At 40.2% G+C, this 26,615-nt stretch overlaps 1 protein-coding gene across 2 annotated transcripts in view; it reads left to right on the plus strand.

Annotated features, from left to right (window-relative positions):
• Positions 1 to 1,318: 1,318 nt before the first annotated feature.
• Positions 1,319 to 26,615, plus strand: part of yap1 (Yes1 associated transcriptional regulator) — a 39,106-nt gene continuing 13,809 nt past the window's right edge. The window contains exons 1-2 of one of the 2 annotated variants that reach the window (XM_056256238.1): positions 1,319 to 1,920; positions 4,179 to 4,408. In XM_056256238.1, coding sequence (XP_056112213.1) covers positions 1,720 to 1,920; positions 4,179 to 4,408 — 431 coding nt within the window. In that variant the 5' untranslated portion in view covers positions 1,319 to 1,719. The remainder of the gene's footprint in view (positions 1,921 to 4,178; positions 4,409 to 26,615) is intronic. The other variant, XM_056256230.1, reaches the window with a different exon arrangement.

A 26,615-nucleotide genomic window follows, 5' to 3' on the forward strand; every position in this document is an offset into this window, starting at 1 on the left:
ATAAAACAGAAGAAAATCTTCTAATCTTAAGGGTTCTGTCAGCTGCTGGGATCATTTTATGAATTTGGTTTTAATTAATTGTTTTTGTTTTAACTCATTTTTCATTTTAATTCAGTTTTATGACTTAAACAGCTCGTAAACATATACTTGATCACAAAAAAAAAAACAAAAAAAACTTTTGAACATGAAAGTATTATGCAATCATTCAGGACATTTTTCTTAGCCGCATTAAGCGTTCTTTAAAATCGAGTCAAGTCGAAACTGAACTACTTTGAACCTTTTTTTTTCTGTGTCACAGACTTACATGACCACAATTCAAATGAAACTTTTTCCTCAAAAAAATTTTTTTTCGTTCTGTAAATCTTTACTGAACACAGAGTCAGTCAGAAGGGTGCGATCAAGTAGTGATTTCACAACACTCATAAATGATGGTGTTTCAACCCATCCAGTTTATGATCATTAATATGGAGATAATTCAGAGCAGAATCTAAATGACAACGGAATGACAAAAACCACACACATAATGTGGTTCATTATATATGGCTTGCAGAGACTGTTCATGTTAGGGCTGGATATTGGTTGGCTGGTAAAAAAAAAAGAGAGAAAAGTACAAAGTAACTTTTTTAATCCATTCATCATGCTCTTACAGTTCCCGCAGGGGATTAAAAGGGCTTCATAATCAGTCACTCAATGTTAAATGTATGGGAAAAGAGCTGGCCTCAGTCTTGACAAAATGATTTCTCAATGGAACGGGAAGGCTCATTTACATAACAATTATGGGAACTGCATGGAACTACTTTTCTGCGGCTTTCTACATAATGAAAGACAATTTATTTCTTTATTCATAAGGAAGCGAGTGCTTGAACTTCATTGGTGTATTTTTGTATAAAGATATTTATTCCATGGTGTGTGACACTTCATCGCAAAGCTTAAATAGTAATAAAAAATCGTGAAACCCCCTGAAAACACACAAAACAGCCTTGTATGACCACTTTATTATAAAAGAAAAGAAAAATGGCTGTGTCATGATGATTGTTTTATTATTATTATTATTGTAAGCCTATTTGGTGATACACATTAAGATATGAAAATATTTATAAAAATGTATTAGCATGAAAAAAATGATATTATTTAAGACAATAACAGATATATAAGTACTTTATACTTTAAATACTTATGGAATATAAATATGTATGGACTAAATACATGGGCCCCCACACAGAAGGAACTCGTGTTGCTTTAAAGGCCCTTGCTTAAGACCCGCCCCTCTGAGTCAGCGGTCACATGACTCATAAAGTTTGATGTCCTGCCCAAACTTTCAGAAGTTGAGAGAAGAAGAAAAAAAGTTAGCTAGGTTAGTGAGAGGGCTGTGATTTTCAAAGCGCAGGACAGTCACTACCAATGTCTGCGTTAGAAGAGCCGTAAACTTTTAGGGAAGTCACACGAACAGCGCTGTTAAAGAGTTCAGACACTTTATAAAAAGTTTAAAGGATAAAGTTCAGTAGATATGCTTGTTTCCACATATATTGGGGTGTTTTTGGGAAGAAGAAAAACACTGCGTTGCCTACTTTTTTTCGCAAGGCTTGGATAATTAATAAAGTGGACGGACAGAAAACGGCTGTTTGGATCTAACTTTTCGGCGTTTTATGGTTGCAGTCAACTTTCCTGTTTACACTATTTCAGTCGGATAGAAAGCAGAGCTCTATTTTATTTGGAGTCATGGATCCGAGCCAGCACAACCCTCCTGTCGGCCATCAGATCGTCCATGTTCGGGGAGACTCCGAGACCGATCTGGAGGCTCTTTTTAACGCTGTGATGAACCCGAAAAACACCATCGTCCCCCCTTCCGTGCCGATGAGGATGAGAAAGCTGCCAGACTCATTCTTCAAGCCGCCAGAGCCAAAGTCCCACTCCAGACAAGTAAGACCACCCCACAGAAACCACAAACTATTTCCACAAACTTTTCCTGCGGCTGACACTGCAACTGGCGCGCGCACAGTTTCACGCGACTTTAGTTCGACGCATTTTGTCGCGTATAGATTTTTTTTATTGCATGAACAAAGAACAGGGATGACTGCATTAAGGGAAAAATACAGGGAAAATAAAGTGTCCACTGATAATATATGACAGCAAGTTTTGACCAAAGTTAAAAATAATAATATGCATTTCAATAAAAATAAACAACAGTACTCAGTCAGAACCTAAAAATTCATAATACGTTAGAAATGTGTGTGTGAACGACTAAAGCAACCAACTGCTCCACAGGAAAAATAGCTCAATTGAAAGTTATCGTTAAGTAGGCTATACTGCTAACCTGAAACATAGTTTGATCTAATATGTTTATTAAAAATCTCAATAGCATAAGGCTAATTCTCTAGCTCTATTTGAATTTGGTGCCATTTTGGCTGCACCATGGTACAGTCACAGTGACGGTGAAACATTAGGCTACTTTGTCAAATAATTGTGTAGCCTACTTATTGGGCTTAAATGTCTTGACTAACAGTACAAAGTAATTCGCTTGCTGCGTACAAGTTCCTGTCAAACGATAAGATTCAATTTCCAGGTTTGATTTCTGTAGATGGTAGGCCTAGGTAGCCGACACACTTCATCCAACTTTATTTTAGTTGTGTGTTACATAAATCATTCCGTTACTGTTTTACAGAGGGAAACCTCCGTACATAAAACGATTCAGTGTATGAGTGAACTTTTGAACGAATGATTCGGACTGAATCACAAAACGGTTCAGACACTATGCTAACCCGTTTGACCAGTTCATTGAAAAGAACCGACTCAAAAGAGTGATTCCCTTCGCTAGTTGTGATCTTGTGATTCTAAACAGCCGAGTTCAGTGTTCTGTTCTTTACAATTCCATCACTGACCTTTACATTTATCGCTTTGTCTTTAGATGAAACATTTTGCCTGATGAACACTTTTCATTTTCACAAGAATGGCGATATATAAGCGGTCCGTTTTATAGTTCATAGTTTAGTTGCGGATTATAGTCTTTAGTTTCCAGCACTTGTGCCACGAGAGAAGATACTTAAATCGTTCGGCTATCGTTTGAAGCTTAAAAAAGTTTTACAACATCAACAACAAAAAGGGTTAACTACAAAAGTAATTGAGTTTTCTCGATCTTGGAATCACATCTCGCGCATGCGTACACGGCGAGTTGTGCTGAAAAGTTGCTCCAGGACAGCCTGTTTCCTTCTTAGCTCCTCCTAAAGTCTGCAGCGTAGGCGACATCCGTTTCTTAACCTTTTGTTGTTGTGAAATAAGCTGATAAAACTAATGAAAGCAACTCTCTGCTATGATTCAAGAGGACAGCAGTGCCCGCTTGTGTAAAAAAAAAAAAAAAAAAAAAATACTCAGTTGTATTGTATGTTTCCATGTTTTTATTCAAGATGGAAATAAGTTTTCTTGTTTGTATCCTGGTTCACATGCACTTTGACTTTCCCTTTATTCATTGGAAAAACGGACTAATTTCCTATACTTTTCCAACCCATAGTTTAAAACATAGTTTTATTTTAAATAAATGTATATAAATAGCTTAACAAGTAAAATGCAAACTATGTTATTAATGTATTTGCATTATATTTTGTACCTTGAAAAAAAGCTTGTACGTGCAATACATCACTGAGCTCATTAATAATTTCACTGCAGCAAACAACAGTTTTTTCCTCCATGTTTCCTTTAAAAAGTTATTGGCTAGTTGAGCAGAGTAATTAGTTAAAGTTACAAAGAATGTTCACAGTAACAAATTCTACGCATGGAGGACTTTTATGGCATCAAGAAAACAGATGTGACATAAAAAGCAACGGAAACAAAATTTATAAAGAATAATGCTTTGACGATTACCATGTGATATTTATCAAGATTAATGGATGGATTTATGTACTGTATTGTATTGCAACCCTAATTTCTGTTATCATTTCAGCAGAAGTATAAGAGGAAAAATGTATTTAGTATAATGACCTTCGCAGTGGTGCATATTGAAGTTAATTGTGTGGGTGTACATGTGTATGTGTTCTGTTCTTGGTGTTGTGTGTATATGTGACTTCAAAATTGGTGTTTTGAATATTTAGGTTTACTTTAGACATAAGCCTCTTCGCTTTTTAAGAGACTTATTGCTTGTAGCCTTTTTGCTTCCAATGTAATCCTAATCCTCTATCCCTCTACAGGCCAGCACAGATGCAGGTACTGCTGGCACCCTCACGCCCCAGCACGTCAGGGCACACTCCTCGCCGGCCTCCCTGCAGATGGGTGCCATTTCCCCAGGCACGCTGAGCAGCATGGGTCCTGCCCCACCTCAGCACCTCCGCCAGTCCTCGTACGAGATACCCGATGATGTGCCGCTGCCCCCAGGTTGGGAGATGGCCAAGACCCCTTCGGGACAGAGATACTTCTTAAAGTAAGTTGTCATGCTTGATGTGGCAACATTGTTTGTCTTTTGAATTGGTAAGGCATCGTTGTCCTTTAGATTGGGGTTACAGAGATAGTATAATGAAAATCTGTATGAATTGAGTGGTTTAATCCAGGTCTTTTAAAGAAACACGAACGCTGTATATGATGAAGGGGTTAAATTTAGGTTTTTATTTACATTTAAACATTGATCGGCAAACATGCATAGACCTAGCCTGACTACGATAGACTTTGTAGTTCCGCTCAATTTCAGTTCGCTTCTGTACATCGCTTCTGAAGCCCGAACAAGAAGAGTGTTTGTTAAACATTTTGAATGGAGGTGATGTTTAAGTTGGAGAGAGAGGTGATTGCGTTATGTGATTGGCTTACAGGTAACCAATGATTTTATACTTCATACAAGCGCCATACAACCCCCCCCCCCCCCCCAGTAGCAGAGTTTGGTATTACCAGGCTAGCATAGACCACATCAAATACGGAAAATGGAAGCTCAACCACACTTGACTGACACGCAAGAATACATTTGCAGTTTGTGCAGAAGCTCAAACATCCTGGCGTGACACGTGAGAATGAACCTCATTGGTTCTTGCACGTCATGGAAACACGCTTGAGCTCATGTTTACCAAATTTGAGTGCTCTATCTATGTATGTTCACTAGCTGTCTTTACATGGACCCTAATAATCCGATTGTAATCGGTCTAGTAGTAGCACAGTCGGAATGTATTGGCCAAATCGGATTAAAATTTAATTTGGATTATAAGGGGTGCTTTAAACATTTCCTTATCCGAACATGTAAGCACTAGCCTGGTAATACCAGACTCTGCTACTTCACTTTGCTTCGTACACAGAGTCTGGGATAGCATAATAGAGAAGTGTTTTCTCTCTCGCTAGGGGGCGCGTACTGAAGTTTAAAATCAGTGGTTACCCGTAAGCCAATCAGATAAGTTTGTTTATGACGTATGTTATGCGCCGACACAGCCATCGAACCACAGACATCATGCATCGAACTCAAATCTATGATCGAACTTCCACTGTAAACACTTGATGATGCGAGCGAAATACCCGAGTGAACATGGCTGTAAACGACTTTTTTGATCTGTGAGTGATGTAATAGAATGACTGCTGCGCTTGACAGGGCACAAACGAGCAGAGAGAGAGAGAGAGAGAGAGAGAGAGAGCCCCGGCCGCGCGCGCGCACTCCCACGTCTACAAACAACACGAGCGCTGTCTTGCTCTCTCTCCCTCGCGCATATTCATAAAAATCAGTCGACAAGATAGTAAGAGGTCGGAAGACCGCGGTTTCACGTGGAGCATTTGGAGATTTTTAGAGATTATAGACTCTAGGAACAACATCTCAATGAACAACATCTCAACTATAAAGGCCTGTCTCATATAAGTTAGACGCCTATCTCAAGTACAAGCTGGTGCAGTTCGACGATTTGGGCAAATAAAAGCCCTGGCTATTATTTGAAGTTTTACGGTATTTAAGACCTGGAAAAGAAAAGAGACACTGACCTGTCAAAAGGCTCCCCAGTTTCTCGCTGACGATCGGTAACGTTAATAGTTGATAAATTAAACTTTTCCCAAAGGGAGTAGGGCCACAACATCACCTCCATTCAAAATGTTTAATACACACTCTTCGTGTTCGGGCTTCAGTTTGCTAATGCCGGGAATATTCTCCACAACAGAGCGAATTGCATCCGCGTCTCCATATCAGCGGTCGTTTTCGATTTCCCTGACCTAATCTTAAACACGGCGCTTACCGACTACGTCACGGCTTTCAGCCCGCCCTCTGTTCGTTGATTGGCCAGGCTGTTTTCAGGCCGGTGGAAAACAGAAAGATAGGCTGCTATCTCAGACTGACTACAGCAGTGGTTCTCAAAGTGGGGTCCGCGGACCCCTGGTGGTCCGTGAACTATAGCCAGGGGGTACGCGAAATAATTTATAACAGCCTACCGTTTTTCCCCGACTATAAGTCATCTTTTCTTTAGCATCTGAAAACTTGCTATTTATTCCAAAGTGACTTATATAATGCATTTAATGTCAAATAATAAAAAAGTAGGCTCTTAAAGGTTTCTATGGATAGATAATCTATCTATATTTCTTATGTCTGTGCGTCAAGTATTCGCTGTGTTTTGGTCGATTTTTGGGCACGTGCGCCAGAAAGGAGACAGAGACGGCAGAACGCGCATCCTGTTGTGTTCTTTATTTTTAAAAGGCATGGCATTTTGTAGTCATTTTTAATTATACACAAATAAAAAATAGACACTTTGCCATTTTGAATGATGTACTCTTATCTGTATGACCATAAATAAGAGTATTCCTTTGTTTCCACTGCTGAGGAAAAATCCAAGTGTTCGCGCCGGCGTCTCGTGTGCGCGCACAATATGTCAGTTCTAGCACTGCTAATTTGACATCAAAACCTGTTCATTATCAAAATAAAATACTCACCGAACTTATAAAAAGTTCTGCTTAATTTAATTTGTCTGTTGTACACTATGAAGGCAGTGACGGTCAATCATATACTGTCGACTTGCTGTTGTTCCAATCTCATTTCTCCAAATGTGAAGATGCTGATACTTGTAGGCCTATATTGGGACTGAAGCATGAAGCTTTCTTTACATAAATAGTTAAGCATCCAAATGTTAGGCTACATCGCAAATATGGAAACTTTGGACCGAATGAGAGATGCACGAGCCCAACGTCTGCAGTTTCAGTTTCGATTCAACTTAATTAGTTTAGACTTGATGTTTTAAATAAATGTTGTCTGTATACTATTATTATTATTATTTGTATTATTATCTATTAATATTATTATTTTTCATTCTCGTTTTGTTCTGAATACCATTAATTTAAGGATTTGCTGTGGATCGTGAGGGGAAGTAGGCCTACTACGCCTCAAGAACGCAACAAAGTATTACACACTCAGGTGCAACTTATTTTCTGGAAAATACAGTAAATTATAAATTTGTGCATAGGGACAGGGTCGTATACCCACAATTGAGGTCCCTCAATTGAGGCCTCTGTAATTTTTCTATGTGTATAATGAAAGTTGTGAAATAATTGCCTAATATTAACTCTAATTAGGTGCTGCAAGGATATTAAACATCGCGATGATAACTGACCTTCTCATCTGAGCGGTTTCAGCAGACTAACAGCGCTCGTCAATGTCAAAATGTTTGAGTCGGAGATTAAATCAAAGTAGGCGGGTTTATGTTCACAGAAGCTGCAAGCCGAGCGCGAATTTCCGCATGACGCTTCAGTTATTCGGTCATAAAGTGCGAGATAAGATGTAAATCGCTAAACTAAACAGCTGTTTTAGATAGAAGTTTTAAACGAACGACAGAAACAATCAGTTTGCAATGTATCAACCGGGAAAGGAAATATACAACGCCACAACGTAAATCCCAGTTGTGCAAGTGGGTCATGTTGTCACGCGTTACAATGAATATGTTTGAACTATGTTGTATAGCTGTGTGTTCGTTGTCAAACTCAAAAATTAGTTTATTTTTAATTATTTTAAAATGCCATTATTTTATATGAAAAAGTTAATAATTGTATTTTATTGAGAAAATATTTTTGTTTGTCTTGTATATTTGTTTGATTAGATCAGATAACATTTTAATCTGTCATATGGTCATGTTACAATGTGCCCCACCTATGGGACATGTTGTCACATTGCACTTCCATTCTTTCTGGGTATATCAAGAAAAAAGTAAAATTTTTGGCCTTAAAAACACCTTAAAATGCACGTGTAGATCAAGAAAATCTAAAATTCCTCAGGGGGGCATGCCCCCGAACCCCCCTAGCAAGATCACTTTTGGGACCTCAGTATGCTATTTAGAAAACCCTGCATATGACCCTGGGTGGAGACTATTTGTGTCAAAATATTTCATTAACCGCTCCCACATTAACTTTAGGCTCAGTCACTGTTATAAATATGAGGGGGTCCTTGAAAATGTTTTTCCCCTGTAAGGGGTCCCTGGCTCCAAAATGTTTGAGAACCCCTGGACTACAGGAGCGAAATGAAATTAGCGGAAGTAGGAAGTCTGATGTAGTCAGGCAAGTAAGCACTTGGGCCCTGTCCCAAATGGAACCCTAAGCACTCGCGGTCTTCCTCTGAGTCCGCACTTTCGCGACGTAACGCCGCTTTGAATGTCGGGAAGAAGTCTGCTGTGGAGTCCGCATCAGCGCGGGCTCGGCAAAAGTGCGCATCAAGGGCGCAAATCGACCGCAGAGGGGGCGCTCGCGAGCACCCTTCTGAGATCTAAAAATGACAAATGGTACACACTGCGGTCTCACGGACTTAACGGACACGCGCACGCGGCAGCCATTGTAAGTCCACAAGACCGAAAGTGCACATGAAGTGTGCCATTTGGGACAGGGCCTTGATCGGAATGAAACCCGAAACTGGAAAGTACTGCGCATGTGCAATGACGTAGAAATGGCATATTGACAGACATATGACGCATGGAACGAGCTGATGTTGTTTTTAAATATAGTGTCATGAATGAGTGTCGTGTCTTTCTAAAATTCTCCTTTCACTCATCGTCTTCGAAGTGGAGCAGGACAACGTCCCATCAGTCCCTGTTTCAGACTCTCATCCACAGAGAGGCGCTGGAAGGGGCGTTTTTATTGCTTGATAAATATAAGCAGCGCGGCACAAACGGTTCATGTGCTCGTCGTCTCCTATTTAGGACCCGAAATAGATAAAGATAAACTGTGCTGTATAAAACAAAGAAATGGAGCAATATTAGAGAATGTTTAGGTTGCGCAAACAGTGGGAAACTATATTTGTGCAGTGTGCATATCAAAAAATCAATTCCGATTTGAAGCTTTGTGACATAAACGTGCACATCAACCTGATCACTTTATTTAGCGTTCATGTGTAACACTAAAACAAAAGATGTCCATGTAAACGTAGCTACTGATCAATGTTTATATATTTTTGGGTGAACTAACCCTTTGAGTTTGCAGTGCTACCAGTCATTTTAGAAATGGAAGACTTGTTACATGTATTTTAGTTGACAAAGTCATTCAATGTTGTTTTGAACAATAGCTACATTAAAGGGGTCATATAATGGTACGCACTTTTACAAGTTGATTGTACTGAAATGTGTGTTGGCAGTGCCTGTACACAACCATCATATAATGATCAAAATCCATCCAGTGTTTTTGTTTTAATCTCCTTATATGTTTTCCCCTGCCTCAAATTGAGCCGTTCGATTTTGTGACGTCACACACTCGGAAGCCCCTCCTACGATTGTTGATTGACAGCATCGTTTCAACACAGACCCGCCCTCGCTCGTGAGCGAGCTGTTAATCATAGTCTGCGCGGACCGGCGCGGTCATTGTTGATATGCTGGAGCACTGTCTATGAGCAGAATGGCGTCTAAGCGATTGTGGTGTTCTGTTCTTGGGTGTAATAACGAACACAGTCATTTTAATGTTCCTAAATCCGAACCGCTGAAGACGCAGTGGCGGAGTTTGTTTTCGAAGGGAATATTCCCCACGAGCAACGTCAATGCGTTCATGTTTGCGCAAATCATTTCTCAGCAGACTGCTTTATAAACGAGGGTCAGTATAAAGCTGGTTTTGCTAAGAAGCTGCTCATGAAAAAAGGATCGGTACCAGATATTCGTGTTCCTGCTGAATCTCCAGAAGAACGGAAGTGATTGTAACGTTTTATTAAACTTTATATTAATATTTATATTAATCTTTGCAAATCGCTAGCTGCACGCTTCACAATGAATGCGTCTAAGGTTTACACTCAGGGTACATTACGGCATGTTTTCTATGTATGACGTTCTCAATATAATTCATAATCCCACGTTTATAATGAACAACGCGTTATGGTTATTGTGTTACAAACGGTGTACGCACAGAACAGAGAGGCGAGGTGAGCGAAGCTCATTATCATTTAAAGGCATATGCACTGAAACGGCGTGCTGAAAACAGAGCTGTTTTTGACCAAGTAAAATAAGTGTTTTCTTACCATACTAATGAGACTTTTTAATTAAAGTATATTACAAATAGGGCTGTCAGTTAAACGCGTTATTAACGGCGTTAACGCAAACCCATTTTAACGGCGTTAATTTTTTTATCGCGCGATTAACGGTCTTTTTGGCCTAGCAAACTTTGTAGTTTTTTTTTCACATGCTTTTGCAACAGGACGGCATGCGGGCCGCTGCGCTATGAAACCCATTCATTTCAATGGCTTGCGGCGCGCGAGGACGTTTTGAAAGCGCAAGCGGATCTAGCTAGACCGGAAACAAAACAACAGGCACGCCGCACACACTTGTTTGGGCTTGCGAGCCGGATGCGCGAGCGCGAATCTCTCTGCTCGCGCGCGGAATATAATGTGCCGAGCACGAATCTCTCTGCTCGAGTCGCGCGCGCTCTCAGATACACGCTGCTCTTGTAAGAATTTTCTCTGGGCTCACTCAGAGAATATGCCTGCACTTAAAACGTGTTCAGTGCAATCGCGAATCTCTCCTCTTCCCCAGCTAACAATTTTAGGTTATAAGAATGTTTTCATAACGTTCCCATTAAGTTATAAAAACGTTATTTCTGAATGTTATAGGAACGTTCAAAACGTCCAGTTTTGAGTGGATGACGAGCGCGAGACGCCGAAATGGATGCCAGTAAGATTCTGAATGGAAAGTTTACTTTTAAAAAGTTGCCAAATGGTTCCATTGACGAGACCAAAGTGATCTGTGTGTTTTGTCGTTGTGAACTGAGCTATCATCATCGCAGCACGTCCAGTCTGAAATACCACTTGATGATGGCCAGCACACACACACACACACACAGCTGATGCGAATTCTCCGCCCCCTCGTCAATATCAGGACCTCGTCAGTATTTATTTCACCCTTTTATTGATGGACAGTGTTATATTGTGTGAGAGATTATTTGCTCCAAGTGATAATGTTTTAGTGTGAAATTGAACAGTATATGCCAATATTGTTTTCAATAAAAAACATTTGCACAAAGCAAGCCGATCCACTTTTCCATGTTGATAAGAGCATTAAACTGAGAAAAAAATAATGGGACTAAAAGAAATCAAGAGACATTTAGAATAGATAAAAATGTGCGATTAAATGCGATTAATCGCGAGTTAACTATGACATTAATGCGATTAATCGCGATTAAATATTTTAATCGTTTGACAGCACTAATTACAAACTTTTAATTTAGACCCTAAAGAATCATACTAGCTTGTACAAAAATGGCATTATATGACCCCTTTAAGAAAATGTCTCCAGCTTTCATATGCAGAAGAAAGCTCTTTTTTGATCAAAAATCCCAATAAGGAATCTTTTTTTCCAGCTGGTTTATAGTTTTTACTACATTGTGTTAGCTTGTGTGCCAAGGTTTCCTTCTCTCTGTGTGTGTGTGTGTGTGTGTGGGGGTACTTAGAGCTTCTGCGGATTGGGTTTCAGAGGGGAACAAAGGCCCAGTGTAGCAGCGTAGAACGAGTGGAGGACGGGACGGCCTGGTAAACTCATCTGCCTAGCCGCAGAAGTCTGTCCACAGGACACAGGAACAGTACACTGTGTCTTTTTGATATGTCCTATTCAAATTCTTATTTATTTAATAGCTGCTATATTAGGAACGAATTTAGTTTCTGGGACGTCTGGAACTGTGACCCTCTGACCAATAGCTTCTAGACAAACATGATTAGTCTCCAATTTACTATGATAAAACCGAGAGCTTTTAAAAACCAGATGTTTAGAAGAGGAACATCTGGAGAACATCTGCTTCATTTGGACCAGATCTCCAGGAATTGTGCAAAAGGGGGTCGAGGGACAGGAAGGGTAAAACGCCATTTGTGTAGACGGCTCACAAGACCAAGGCTAATGTTTTGGAAATGTTGCGACTGTCAATGCATCCACCAATGAGGACGACTGATCCTTAAGACTCGCCTCCAAATTTAGTCTGGTAGTTCTCTCTCCTCAATGCAAAAATAAAGCATGTTTTTTTTTGTAAAGATTGAGACATACTCACACTGCTACCTTTTTGAGTGGACTGTGTAAGAGCACAGTTTGATCTTCACCCTGATGCCACTGCTCAAATGCACACATCACATGAATGTATCTTCTTGTCTGTACAACTCCCTCCTTCTTAACTTCTCTTTGTTTGGGGTTTTAGAGAAATGCAGGCTCATTTTATTTATTGTCTTATTGTTGTTGACTCCAGCTTTGTTTGTGCATAACTTTCCCACAGGAATAACTTTTTGTGAGCATATCACTGTCAGATGTCTTTGAGCGTCATGAGTGTTGTTTCTAAGACCGTGTGTCAGATTAAAAACAGTCCAACTTAAAATGGCGTTTGTTCCACTTCAAGAACGAATCTGATTCAGGTCAGGTGAATCTGAAACCTATTTTTGAGCATTATTTCTATAGGCCGGGACACACTTTTTTGAGCGTCGGTCGGCTTGGTTTTTCTGTGTGTTCTGCACCGTTGGCTCTAGTCGGACAGCCTCAGGGTTTTTTGGGCCGATTCAGCACGTCGAATCTGCGTTGCGCCGTTGGTGAGAGAACTGATTGTCTGTTTAGCTTAGCGAACGAGTCGGTGCAGGAGAATAAAAGTGATGAAAGCGAGCATGTTCTCGTTTCGGTTTCCCTTTTTGAATGACGAAGATAGACTATTGACACCTACTGATGTAGACAGATATTTACTTGCACGCCGGAGCTGAACGCACATGCTAGTGTACAGTCAGTCGCCTTTAGTCCTTTTGGTGTGTTCAAGCGCAGCTTTTTGGAAACGCATTTACCAAACAAATCCCTTGTTGTGCAACACAAAACTCATGTGATTTTGCCTCAACAGTGGATGTGATTGGATAACTGGACTAACCAGCAGACCAATCATATCGCATCTCAAATGTTGGTTTGATCAATCTGAAATGCCTAAGCCAAATTCTGTCTTCAAAATGATTTGGTTTAATTCCCTTCCAGAAGCGTCTCACACGATTGCGTTCATAAACACCAGCATCCGAACGCAAGACAACATGACAGAGTGTTTATTGAGTTTCGTCTGACATTATGAGATCCAAGTTATTTATGATGTATGAAAAAAAGCCACAGTTGCTTCCCCGATTGCTGCAACTTCCATTTTTATTACAGATATTTTGCGGCAATTTCCCAGGAAGTGACGATTTTGTTCGTTTTTTGTTGAGTTGCATAAGAGTTGCAACTTTATTGAGTTCTTTCAGCTTGTTAAACATTGTCAATCTGGTCAGCAGTGAATTTTTCGGGCAAATTATAGATTAACGTTCATGAAATTTACAGATTCATATTTGTATGAAAAAATAAAAAATAATTATTCGGCCAAATATCGATTAATTTAGCAAATGCATCGCATGTTGAATAATTCTTTTTCGTTGCGACTCTCATTGCACATTGAAAGTGTTTGATTGAAGTGAAGTGATTGAATCTAGAATCACTAGAGGCTTCAGCAAGCTTGTCCAGGAAAACAGAAACATACTCCTATTTATAATCAGGACCTCTTCAGATGAGGCGTGGTGACAGGGCTGTGAGACAACCTGTTTGAAACCATAACAAGCTCACATTACTGTCAGGTGACCACTACTGTTCTGCACATAAACGACCCTCACGTATGTCTTTTCTCCAAAGGCCAGAGATTTCATTAGAGAGCATATATTTTACCATTCATTTCGGTTGCAGATAAGCAGATGACTGTGTGAAGTATCCCGATGGCTCTCTCATTCAGCCACATGTGAGTCACACAGCTAAGGGAAGTCTGACAACAGCCTGGTTTCCGTTTCAGCATGAATGAAAGTGCAGTTTGTGAATCATCCGCTCAGTAAAGATAAAGTAAAGAGAGAGAGAGAGAGCATGAGAGGTTTGCTTTATTCATCCAGTGACAGTCATGTGACCTGGTCAGATATAGACAAACAAACTAGATTGAGTGACTCTGAACATACAGTAAAAGATCTATCGCATTAAAGCTAGTTAGATTTTAGCCGTGAACGGTTACACTGTAACCTTTTTGTCCTTCTATATTTAGTTCAGCCTTTGCCTAGTCCTCAGTGGTGTCCCGTGACACTTTGATAGCAGGACGAAAATGACGGGAAGCGCAAAGCTATCAGAAGTCGTAATCAAGCTGCAACACCCAGTCATTTGAAGACTGTTTCACTGCCGCCTCAAAAGCCCGGGATTATAGGGAACAAGTTCTGTGGCGATTCCAGATGTTTGTTGTTGAGCTTCCTGAGAATTCAAAAAACGTAGCGCAATCTTAAAAATAAAGGTGAAGTATTGTGAACCATTTTAGGTTCTACAAAGAACCTTTAAATTAACAGTTTTTCTTAGTGTGAAGAACATTTTAACAATCTAAAGAACCCTTTTCCACTGTAAAGAACCTTTTCTGGAATTGAAAGGTTCCATGGATGTTAAAGGTTCTTCATGGAACCATCAATGGCGATAAAGAACCTTTATTTCTAAGAGTGTACTTTATTTTCTGGAAAACGAGTTAAAACAAACATAAATTATAGTTGCATTCACTATGAATAACATTAATTATAAACACCAAGCCTAAACGCATTTATGTAAGGCAAAACGGGAACTATGCAATGCACATTTTAAGTGCGTGACATTAATTGCATTATATTGCATTAATTGTCGCTTTGTAATAAAGTCGCTGCCTGATTCAGATAATAAGAAATATTTCTGGGAAATATGGTTGTCAGCTTGATAACAATTGTGCAGTGCATTTTATTTAATCTTCTGGCAAATTATAACATTTATGATATGGTTTACCCTGATTCTTTGCAACTCTTGTTTCACATTGAAAGTGTAGATTGAATCTAGAATTGGTGGAGGTTAAAAAGTTATAGCCTAGTTTTGTTTTGTTTTTCCTTTGAGGTTGGTCTCTATCTCCTTTTTTTCCCTCTTGTCTTCCTGCTTTCATTATTTACCCTGTGGAAGACAGAAGTGGGAAAGGTCAACATGATGTGTTGACCTCTCCTCTCTTTCCCTTTTTCTCCAACAGTTTACTGTGAGCTTTCATTTATAATAGACTCGGACCGCGGGCAAGGGGGGGCTCAGGGCGGTTGAGGGTCATCTTGTTTAGTTCTCGCCTGCCTGTTTTTTGGGACCCCGGGAGGAGGGGGGGTTAAGTTCACAGGGCACTAACACTGAGACCAGGGTCATAAACTAATGAAGGATTCTAATTTGGAGAATGTGGCCAAATAGAGGGGCTAATCAGTGTTTCCGTTGTCTTATTAAAGCCAGGAATCAGTGGGGGGATTCAGCCCACGGGCGGGCGGCCCTAGCCGAGAAGGGCCCTCAGGGATGTGGACCCCTGCTATCACGGGGATTAGACCCTCTGATGGGAACCACTGTTACCCCTCCACCCGCTTTAAAACATGCTGCTTTCAATTACTATACAAAGGTGCGTCTCAGTCTTTTCTGAAGGCAAAAGTTGTGCATACATGGATTTAGACTTTAGCGATTGTGGCAAACGTATAGATATGTGGCGAAATATGTCGGATAAGGTGAATTTTAAAAAAAGATTAAGAGCATTTGTTAGGCGTTAAAGGACGTGACCCGTCATTGGAGTGTGAGGGGACCTGGTGGTGATAGTAAATGTGTGGTGTTAAGTGATTTAATGAGCGCTGTTTGGTTTTTGCAACTTACTTTACCACAGTGTGGCCTCAAGGTCTGTAAACTAAAAATGGCCCCCTTGTTTCCTTCCTGCTGTCTGCTCCCATGGTGGGTTTTTCCTTTTTTTTCTTTGGGGAGGAGCATGATTTGACAAACTGGAAAAACACAAGAACACATAATCGCAGGGCTTCCCTTGAATGTATTTCATAGGACTCTTTTATTACTTGTGGTTGATGGCTGTAACTTGCAAAATCCCATGTAAACACAATTAGAGATGCACAATATATCATTATTATTTGGGTTACTGGACAATTTTAGAGGTTGTTTTTAATATGTAGTTATTGAATATTTCATTGTGCATGCTCAGTACCTCTATTTTTACATTTGGTTTGCCTTTGCTGTCATCTAACACTCAATACTTAAAAGCACTAATAATGGAAAAACACTTAAATTTAGTCTTTAGCTAATCTCAAATTTATTATCCATTTTGACACCTCGTAGTTTTGTGATGCCTAAATTCACTTGATTGATTTAAGTTTTAGTTTACTTTTATTCTGATGAAATAGTATTTTTAATGTTGGCCATAACATGAGGATACTAGTGCTGTCAAATCGACTAATCGCAACTAACATAAAAGTTTGTATTTTTAAAAGAAGTCTTCAAGCCTGCATTTATTTGATCAAAAATACAGAAAAAACGTTAATATTGTGAAATTGTATTACAATTTAAAACGATGGTTTTCTATTTTAATTTATTTCTGTGGCAATGGCACTATTTTCTGCTTAATGCGATCTGTATTGTATGCGTTATATACATAAAGATGACATGACTTGACTATTGACCAGAATTTTAATATCAGTCCTCCAATGGAAACAGACAGCAAAGTTTTTTTTTTTTTTTTAAGAACGCATGTGTATTATGAGCAGGCGACACGCACACAGGCTTTTGTCCTAGCAGTACCGTAGTAAAATGTGTGCTCCTGGAAGCGTTACATGTCCAAACACACACTGCTGGCTTAGACAGTCTTTGTTATTGAGTGCTGCAGTCTTCTGGGGTGGCCTGTTTTCTTTTGGATTTTCCTCAGACACTCAAACTCCATTTTCTCTGGCCAGTTGGGAAAATATTTGCTTTTCTGCCTTTTCCCCCCTTCTCTGAAAGGATGTATAAGCTAAATTCACATCCGTCTCAATTTCGAAACGGTTCATTGGGGTGTTACGGGCAAAATATAGACGTGAGGAGTTTTGTGTTCATGTGATTTTAACTTTATCTTCCGCCACTCCTGTCTGTGTTTAAATCCGCTCAACGGGAGGCTCGGTGTGAATCACGCTGTGTTGACTTGCACCCTTGTATGTGTGAGTTTGTAGCAGGCATGTTATGTACTGCTTTTGGCCGGCTCTTTGATGGCTAACGGTTTAGCCATCTGGGACAGGCCTCTCTTCCTAGCTCCATTTGTGGCACATTTGTGTGGAGGACGGGTGAAGGGAGTGAAAGTTTGCTATTGCAAATGTGATCAACATAACAGGGAGAGTGCTGTCCTTCCCACAAACACAGACCACAATCATACTTTTGTTTCATGCATGATCAAGGCCTTTTTATAGGCCTATCTCCTAGAGTTGGCCGGTATAATGCTGGTAACTGTGTGACGGACGGGAGAAATGTGTGAGATTTTGTTAATGTGTCGTACTGCGGTAGATGTCAGTAGACGGGACTGCTTAATGTTGTTTTAATGTGAGAGCAACAAAGAAATACAATACAGTATCTCAAACGAGTCACGGTTTGTGAAGTTTGGTTGATGCTATTTCTAAGCAATGTTGCAACTTCTGTATCAGTATAGAACTCAAATGATTCGGTTCAACGTGTGTTTGTTTAACCGCATTTTATATTTAACTATTTTAAGACAAGTGTGACTCAGAAATCAGAGTCTGAACAATACATTTTAAAATTATAGTTTTATATTTTTTTATCCTTTGTGCTTAATTCAGCTGTTACGTGTAGTAATAATTTAATACTTTTGGTATTTGGTTTGTGTCCATCAGGTTATAAATAAATGGCAGTCTAAACAAATGAGATGAAGAATACCCCCTAATTTTAGATATTAAAATCACAATATAATTAACATTTGAGCCTAAATTGACTTTTGAACTCATTGTACTCTTAAGACACATGAACAGCAGACTCATTTAGATACTGCTTTAAGTCATTTGATAGATTACAGTGGCCTCGTTTTTGTAATGTTTAGTTTCCCAGGTCAGGGTGGATTCATTTCTCAACTCATCTAGTGTGAAGCATTTACTCTGAGCAAATGTGTGTTTGTCAAGCTTGGGCTTTATTGACCACACACAAACAAGCCCCTTTCCTGTTGAAGTGTCATCTGTGTGTGTGTGTGTGTGTGTGTGTGTGTGTGTGTATGTACATATAGATGGCAGAGTTAGCCCAGACCAGTGTTTACCCAGTCCTGATGTAACACCTTTGCCCCAGACATCAATGCTCCTACTGTCACTGCAGAACAAACTGCCTCAAGAAGAACCCCTGCCTATGTATTTAGACCAGCGACTCGGTCAAAACACTCTTTACATTTACCAAACAGCACAGCAAGTGTTAAATGTGTCACATTCAGTTTTACGCTGTATTGGTTCTTGGTTTCTCGTTAACAGTTAATGGTATATAATTTCTTTAATGCACAGTTCTTTAATAGTTCTAAATAAAGATTTTCTTATATCACAAAAAGGACAAAGAATGTTAAATTCTTTAAATGTTAAAGGTGCAGTAAGTGATTTCTGAGAAATGCTGTAGAAAGTGGATCGGCCAATCAGCAGTGAGGGGCGTGTCCACACATGATTGGGGAGGAGAGAGAGTGAGCTAGAGAGAGATTTGAAGAAACACTGTAGAAAGAGAGATGGCTGAGAGACATTACAAAAGAGAAACGCTCAGAAGAATATCACTGGAAAAAGAAGGGTTAGGATCAGGCCAGAGCTTTAGGACCCGCATTATATTAGAAAAGCTTTTCAGTTCTGGAGACCCAAGCGGGAAGGCCTGAAAACGGACGGCATGGTTGCGTTTTTTTCTGCTCCATATGAGAGCAACATTAGTTTTGCTGTTTCACAGAACCGGGATATTCTGTTGTTGTAATGTTATCTATAGTAACAGGACAGTTTTGAGTGTCATTGTTTGTCTGGAGCTGCTGGCGACTAACAACAAACTCTTGTGTACTGTATGTTCATTTTTTGTTCTTCCTTGTTGATCGTTCGGCACCTTCCCTTTATTTTTCGCGAAGCTTTATTTTGCTTCGCTTCTGCTATGATAAAGAGACATCCACTCTTGCATTGCGTGTTTATGCATTTTGGGGGCGGAGCAATAAAGGGAAGGGTGTGTTTGTTTGGGTTGATTTAAAATATCAACAGTGTTTCTCTGAAATCGCTTAAAGTATAGCTTTCCTACAATTGTTTGAGAACTTCATAACCTTTACCCAAGTTTCTCTCCAGCATCTCTCTCTCTCTCTCGTTCTCTCTTTGACGCTGTTAACTTGCTGCTTTGTCCACTGGTCTCTGTGATATGAGCCCTCCTTCAAAGAGGAACTTAAATCCGGCCAGAGGTCAGAAGGTCACTCAATAATCTCTCCTGATGATGTCCTGCTGACGGAAGCCGAGTCACTCATCCACCCGTCCTGATGCACGCTTGCTCGCTCGGCCGCGAGGGAGAAGTGGAGAGTTGACTGAGGTCTGATGTCCTCTTTCTGTCCTGACTAGCAGCATTCAGTCATTCATAATGGCCGCCTCTCTGTGGCCTCATTAGAGACTGTGTTATGCTAAGCTAATGTACAGAGTCTTTGTGAGGATCTGACACGGTTGTAGTTCAGAAGTACTAAATTATTTTAGTGAAAAATTAATTATTTGTTTTTTGTGAGTAGGGTCAATACATATTCATTGACCACTATAAGTAAAAAACAACGAAAGCTTTATCGACAGCATCTGTGCCATCCTGTCGATTACAACTGAAGTTTATCTCGATTTGACCCTCAAACTGAAATCATAAACAAAAATGTCGAACATCTACAATAGAAGAACATTTTGATTTTTTTTTTTAGAAACAATATATATTACACCGTTTTGGAAGTATAACCATTATCCATCTTGCCCTAAGATTGATAATTGGTTAAATGTTTTGTAGTTATTGTAAAAAACAAAAGAACTTTTACTCCTGGCCCACTTAGCGTTCACATTTACATTTTAACACAGGACCTAAAGATACCATACCTAAAGGCATAGGGATGTGTTCACAACCCGATTGGTCAGCTTTTCTTAGGTATATTTCGCGACTTAGCAAACATCCAAAACGATGCCGTGTTCTGGGCTTGTTGTATGTGCGCTCACCCTACATATGATGGTATTATGACCAGCTGAGAACTCGTGAAGAGCTTATAAAATGTGTAAAGGAGTTAAAACAGCGTCAGGAATCCCTCTGTCACACACACACAGATCTGCTGCGAGGAGACGTGGTTCTGATGCCTTTACTGAACTGTGATGGGCAACATTGTGACTATCACGAGAAAAAAACGATATGCTTGAGCATTCTGTCCTTTTTAGGGTCGCATCTTGTGACATCATCATGACCTGTTTTTGATTCGTGTACATGTCTTTGGTCCGTGTTGTGTTCATATTTCATTCGAACCGCACCAGAGTTTGTTTGGAAGCGGACCGAGACCCATCTTTTCAGCGGCCTACTTGTTTGGATTCAGATGGCAGCGTTCACACTTATTCAAATGAACCGCACTAACAGAGCAATCACTCCAGTGTTCATTTTAACCGAACCAACTATGCCAAGTGTGATTATAAGTTGTGTTTTATGAGAAATGTGCCTTCACTAGAGAATTCTCCTGTGAAAGTAAGTAGAATGCAAATTGTGCATGCAGATGGAGAATAGGGAATGCAATCTTGGCACTTTTCTCTATTGTGAAAACAGCTCATCCAGTATAAGCTCTCATATCTTTAGGTCAATATTTGTTATTTCTTAGGCAAAGTGGAAAACATTCAGTGCTGGCGAAGTTGAGTGCAACTGTGAGAAGCATTCATCGCTGCACCTTAAACTCTGCTGTGTTATAAATAACTGCAGCACAATAAACAGGGCCCTGATAATTGGGCCATCAATCATGTTGAGCGCTTGGGTGGGTCTATGCCCAGTGCCGTGAGTTCGCTAACCTCCCCTCTCCACCACCACCACCTCCTCCTCCTCCAGCGCTCTCTGGTTTCATGAGCACTGATAACAGCTGGAGAGGAAATTAGGAAGTGAGCTTCTATAGGGCACTGTCTCCTTTAGTGTCATGGAGTGATTCCTGTGTGGTCATGGCTCAATGTGATTTGAGGGCCAGAATCCCTCCTCCGCTCTCCTAGTCTTTTGGCTATAAAGCAAAAGCCCGGTCCCAGGGTTGTAGACCTCTCTTTGTCTGTTTGTCATTCCCCCAGTCTGTCTTTTCAGTGCTAAGTCTGTGATGGAAGTAGTGCTCCAGAAAGAAGGTTTGCAGTCGTCTGGCTGAATCTGATGTTTGAAGCTCTGGAGGGTGTTTGTGGGGGTCTCTTGAGCGGTCGTCTATCCTGTCTATGCTTTTGTCTCCATCTCTAGCCCCATAATCCTCAATAACGCCTCTCAGCTGGTGGCCCAGAGCGATCTGTAATGGCCCAGAGCAGGAGCTGTGACAGCGATGATGCTTTCCTGTGGGAGTTTAGGATACCGTTGCCATTGGTGTTAGTTAGTTGGTGTGAATGTGCAGTCAGCCTCATTACAAAAGTGGTCATTTATTGATTGCGGTTAGCTAGGTAAAGTTGAGTTGAATGTACTGGCATAATATATTATGATTGTCTCTAATGGTGCAGTTACAATAGCGAAATTTAGGTCATTATAATTTCATTACAATGGGCTTTTTTTCAGGTCATTAATTTCATTATAATGGACCTTTTTTTCCCAGGTCATGATAATTACATTATAACATTCCAAACTTTTGTGTGCAAAAAAAAGCCCATTACCCATTGAGATTATTAGGACTGTCAAAAGTCGATAGTGGTAAACTTTGTTTTCACCCTCACACAAAACTCCCAATTGTGTGGATTCCTATTGGAATGGCTGGATTCGCTCGAAAATTTCGGTAAATGTGCACGCACCTTCAATTCATTTACTGCAGGCATGTTGGCATTATGAATAAATGACAGTTGAAGTATTATATGCATATGGATTTCACCATTATTGTTGCTTTTGGCTGCTTTTTGACTGTCCTCCCATTTTCCCGGTACTTTCCCGCTGAGTAAAGGGAAGTCAGCCTGGCTGATTTGTGAAGTGTGTTGGTGTGTCTGCTGGAAATGCAAAGAGAACATTGCATGAGCAGACGCTCAAGAGTGACGCAATGGTAGGGCTCTGACCCAGACTGGATTGTGTGCTTTTGACTACAAAAACACATTTGCTCTGTTCCAAAAGCTAGGGAGGTGCCTATACAGAGAGCAGCATCACAGACCTGAAGTCTGTTCAGAAGGTAGGCAACTTACTGCTTTCTCAGAGATCCTTTCACCAAGAATGCAATCCTCTAATGAATACAAATAGGTATTTTTAATTGCAGTATGCTGTTAAAAAGTGCAGTCACTTATGAGGTTCTATGATGCTGCATAAGAAGGCGTTTGCGTATATGTGTTAAACTTTAGGCTTGAATTCTGTTCGTCTGAAGTTTGTTTGCAGATTTCTTGCATATGAAGCATTGTCTGAAAACGGCACGTCGTTTGTGTTGGTTGCGGTCGATAATTCTTGGTCTGTATAATTTTGCCACTGAATTAAACATAAGCGTCATTGTTTTGCATTGAAAGGGCACCGTGTGGGCAGAGCTTTCGCGACTAATAAAGCTCACCTGTGTGAGTGAGTGCGCCTGCGTCTGAAACCCAAGAGATCTTCATACTCGACATCCTGTGCTCCAATTAAAATTAACTCTCTCCGCCTCTCCCTCCCTCACTCCCCCTGTGTCTCTGTCATAGTTTCCAGCAGCAATAGGAGGGGGAGGATTGGGGTGACATAAAGTGTAACAGGACCACAGCAATCCACACAGCCAATGGAGTTCTGAGGGATTGCTTCCGCGCTCGTTTTTTCCTCCTCTGTGGCCTTTCCTTTTTGTTTGACGGTCATTCGGCCCTCCCCTGTGACCCTCGTGAAGAGGCCCCTGTTCCTCGTCTGCTACGGCCCGGGCTGTTTTCCTGGAGTGTGTGTGTGTGGGTTGGGGGTAGGGTGGCTTACTGGTAGGTGGGTGGGAGAGGGGCAGTTTTTGGCAGTTCCTTTGATCAGTAAAGCATAAACAAGAGGGAGCTTAGAGAAGAGGGGGTGGTGAAGTGCTGAGTCAGTCTCTCTCTTTCTCTCTCTCCTCTTTTTGTTATTCTTGCTCCCTCCCTTTCTCATAAGGCAGTGATGGCGGAATAGTGACTAATTAGTAGGGAAGAGAAAGTGACGGCAGGAAAAAATTGTCACAGGACTGTTTATGTTGGGAAAGAAAGAGTCTTGCCAATTTTGTATTGCAAACAAAATCGGTTGGAAAGTTGAAAAAAAAAAAATCGATGCGGTCTCTCTTCCAGTAGACTAGCGGTCAGCCGTCAACCTATCAAGACTATTGGCCAAACAATATGGGTTTTTCAAAGGCTGCTGCCAATAGCAATGGGTCAGAGTAGTCGATGGTCAATATAATGGCAATTTGCAATATTATAAATGTATTAATGCCAGTATATTATAAATATACTGATGCATATGTAATATAAATGTACATTACTTTTCAAAGTTTTGGGGTGAGTAAGTTTTTTTTTCTGTTCTTTTTTTTTTTGTAAAAAAATGCATTCAATTCAAAAGTAAAAGTAAAGAGATTTTATAATGTTAAGTCATTATGAAATGCATCATAACATTGCAATTTAAAATACTGATTGACGACTCTATACTAATTGTATAATTCAGTTATATTATGTCAGTGGCGTGTACATTAATTTGCTTAAAATTAAACACATTTTTTTCTGAATGTTTATGTAAAATTCACTACAAAATTTAATTTATTGACAAGGCTGTCAGTAGATTTAGGAGGCAGCGAAACTTGTTTATTGGCAAATCAAACATGTTTATCGGCTGAGGCCAATAATCTTGAAATAGATTTATTCGTCTTTAGTCAAGTTCAATACATGCAAATCTCACGTTTTCAGCGACAAAACCTGTCTTAAATAGGGAAAGAGAGCAGAGCTGGGGGGAAAAGAGGAACAAGTGAATAGCATTTAGGGTTTTGGGTCGTAGCTTGGTCTGAGCTTTTGTCCAGCAGGTGAAAGCTTTGTAAAACTGGCGCCAGATTGTTAAAGAGCCTGACACTTCAGTGTGTTGGAACAGGCAGGGAGAGAAAGAAACCTCCTGGGAGGAGACCCATGACTGACCCTGCCTGAATGTACAGGCCTTCGCCTGAGAGAGAGGGAGAGAGAAAGAGTGGGAGCGGGAAAAAGAGGGGCCTTTTCCTGTGTTAGCTCTACATCTTAATCGAGCAACAAGCCCAAACAAAGCCATCATTAGAAATGCCTCTAACACCAAGTGTTGCTGCCCGTTTTCATTAGTGTTCATTAGCGTTTCACAACCGCCTGATTTGTCCTGAGGTTGCATAAAACTGCTTCTTTCAGTAGTGTTTACTACCTACAGCAATATTTTGAGTTAGAAACTTAAGCGCATAATCCGCACTGGCTGTAGTTTCGTAGACCTGACAGAACTTGCGTCACCTCCAAGCGTGGGTCTTTTGAACCACCCACTCCATCCCAAACACTGCTCGTAAATTGCGTGCATGTGCCTTCAGGACACCAAAACCATTTTCTTGGAAGACTTCTTTTGTTTAAAAGAAAGCGTAAAGATTAGCAGCTAGTGTTTAGGAAGGAAAGGGGTTGTCAGGTTTGATCTCAAGGAAGCTGTGAGATTAGATCATGTGAAATGTACTGATAGTGAGCTAGAAAGCACACCAATGTTGGATTTGTAGATGAATAGTTTAAAGGACAAGTTCGGTATTTTACACTTAAAGCCCTGTTTCAAGATCGTTTCTGATGAAATAGAACGGTTAAGATTAAAATTTGGACAGATGCTGCTGTCCCGAGAAATTTCGGTTTCTGTGGTTGCACCTCTCCCACCTCTCCAATAGTTGCATAGGTGCACAGAAACAATCCGTCCTAAAACGCATTAAACTTAAGTTTACACAAAAATCGCTGCAAAAGATGCTTTCCAACAGGTTTTATCGGAGTTTTTGAACAACTCCATTTGACTTGACTTGGACAAAAACTACGATAAAACCTGTTGGAAAGCATCTTTTGCAGCGATTTTTGTGTGAGCATATCAGTGAACACCCCTGACCACTCGGTGAGTTTAACGTCTTTGTAAACTAAAGTTTAATGCGTTTTAGGAAGGATTGTTTCTGTGCACCTATGCAACCATTGTAGAGGTGGGGGAGGTGCAACCACAGAAACCGAAATTTCTCGGGACAGCAGCATCTGTCCAAATTTTAATCATAACCGTTTTATTTCATCAGAAACGATCTTGAAACAGGGCTTTAAGTGTAAAATACCGAACTTGTCCTTTGAGACTTTTGGTCAGCATTCATGTTGGGATTGAGGCCCAAAAGCCCCCCTGTTTTCCAGCATAGACTGCTTAACCTTTAAGTGATAAACTGCAGTGAAAGAGAAAACAACACTGTGTCAAGCAGCTCTTCTCTCACTGCCACCCTGCTGTCTAAGATCTGAATAAACAGAAGGGTGTAAGTTTAGGTTCAGTCTCTCCTTTTAGACTCATTGATTTGTTTTCCAGTAACCGTGTTATTCATCACTGACCTTACACAGTAATCGGTGACTTCATTCACAGATGACACCGGTTCAGTCCACTGCACGCAGGCAAATCACATGTAAACTGGGTCGAAGTTCACCATTATCCACACCCCCTCCTACACAGCAATACATCAGCAGATCCGACACAAGAGTGGGTGGCAATTGTAAAGTTTACGAAATGGACTTTCATAAGAGCCTATTTTTAGCAGATGGGGCAGACGAAATGATTGGCTATTTCATTGCTAACAGGACAGACCATCATTTACATTTGCTTGCAGGAGGCTTCGGAGATGTTTGGTTCTTGCTCGCTTTTGCTTATACAGATTAAAGGGCTGAGATTCTGTGAAAATGGATCGGTGTTCAGGTGTTTACAAAGATCTTTTAAAAGTTCCACTTGCTGGGAGTTTTATCTGAGCACTCGGTTTGGATCAAATAAACCAATGTGGGATATATAACAGTTGTTTATATGGTAGTACACTGCCCTTGACGCACCTTTGTTAACATGCCTTCTATTCTCATAAATCTATACATTGTTGTTATCGGCTGTATTTTAAAACCTAGAGTGCTGCCTACCTAGATAACATTTTGGGCAACATAAGAAAAGCAATGACATGAATAGAAACACATTTAATAGATAATCAGTCCATATGTTAAATAATCTACTTTTAATTTTATTCAGTGTAGCTAAACTTATTATATTATTATTTTATATTTACTTGTGGAAAAGGGG

The sequence above is a fragment of the Rhinichthys klamathensis genome, unplaced genomic scaffold (genome assembly GCF_029890125.1).
Source record: "Rhinichthys klamathensis goyatoka isolate OS25496 unplaced genomic scaffold, OSU_Roscu_1.1 h1tg000005l_1, whole genome shotgun sequence".
Lineage (NCBI taxonomy): Eukaryota > Metazoa > Chordata > Actinopteri > Cypriniformes > Leuciscidae > Rhinichthys > Rhinichthys klamathensis.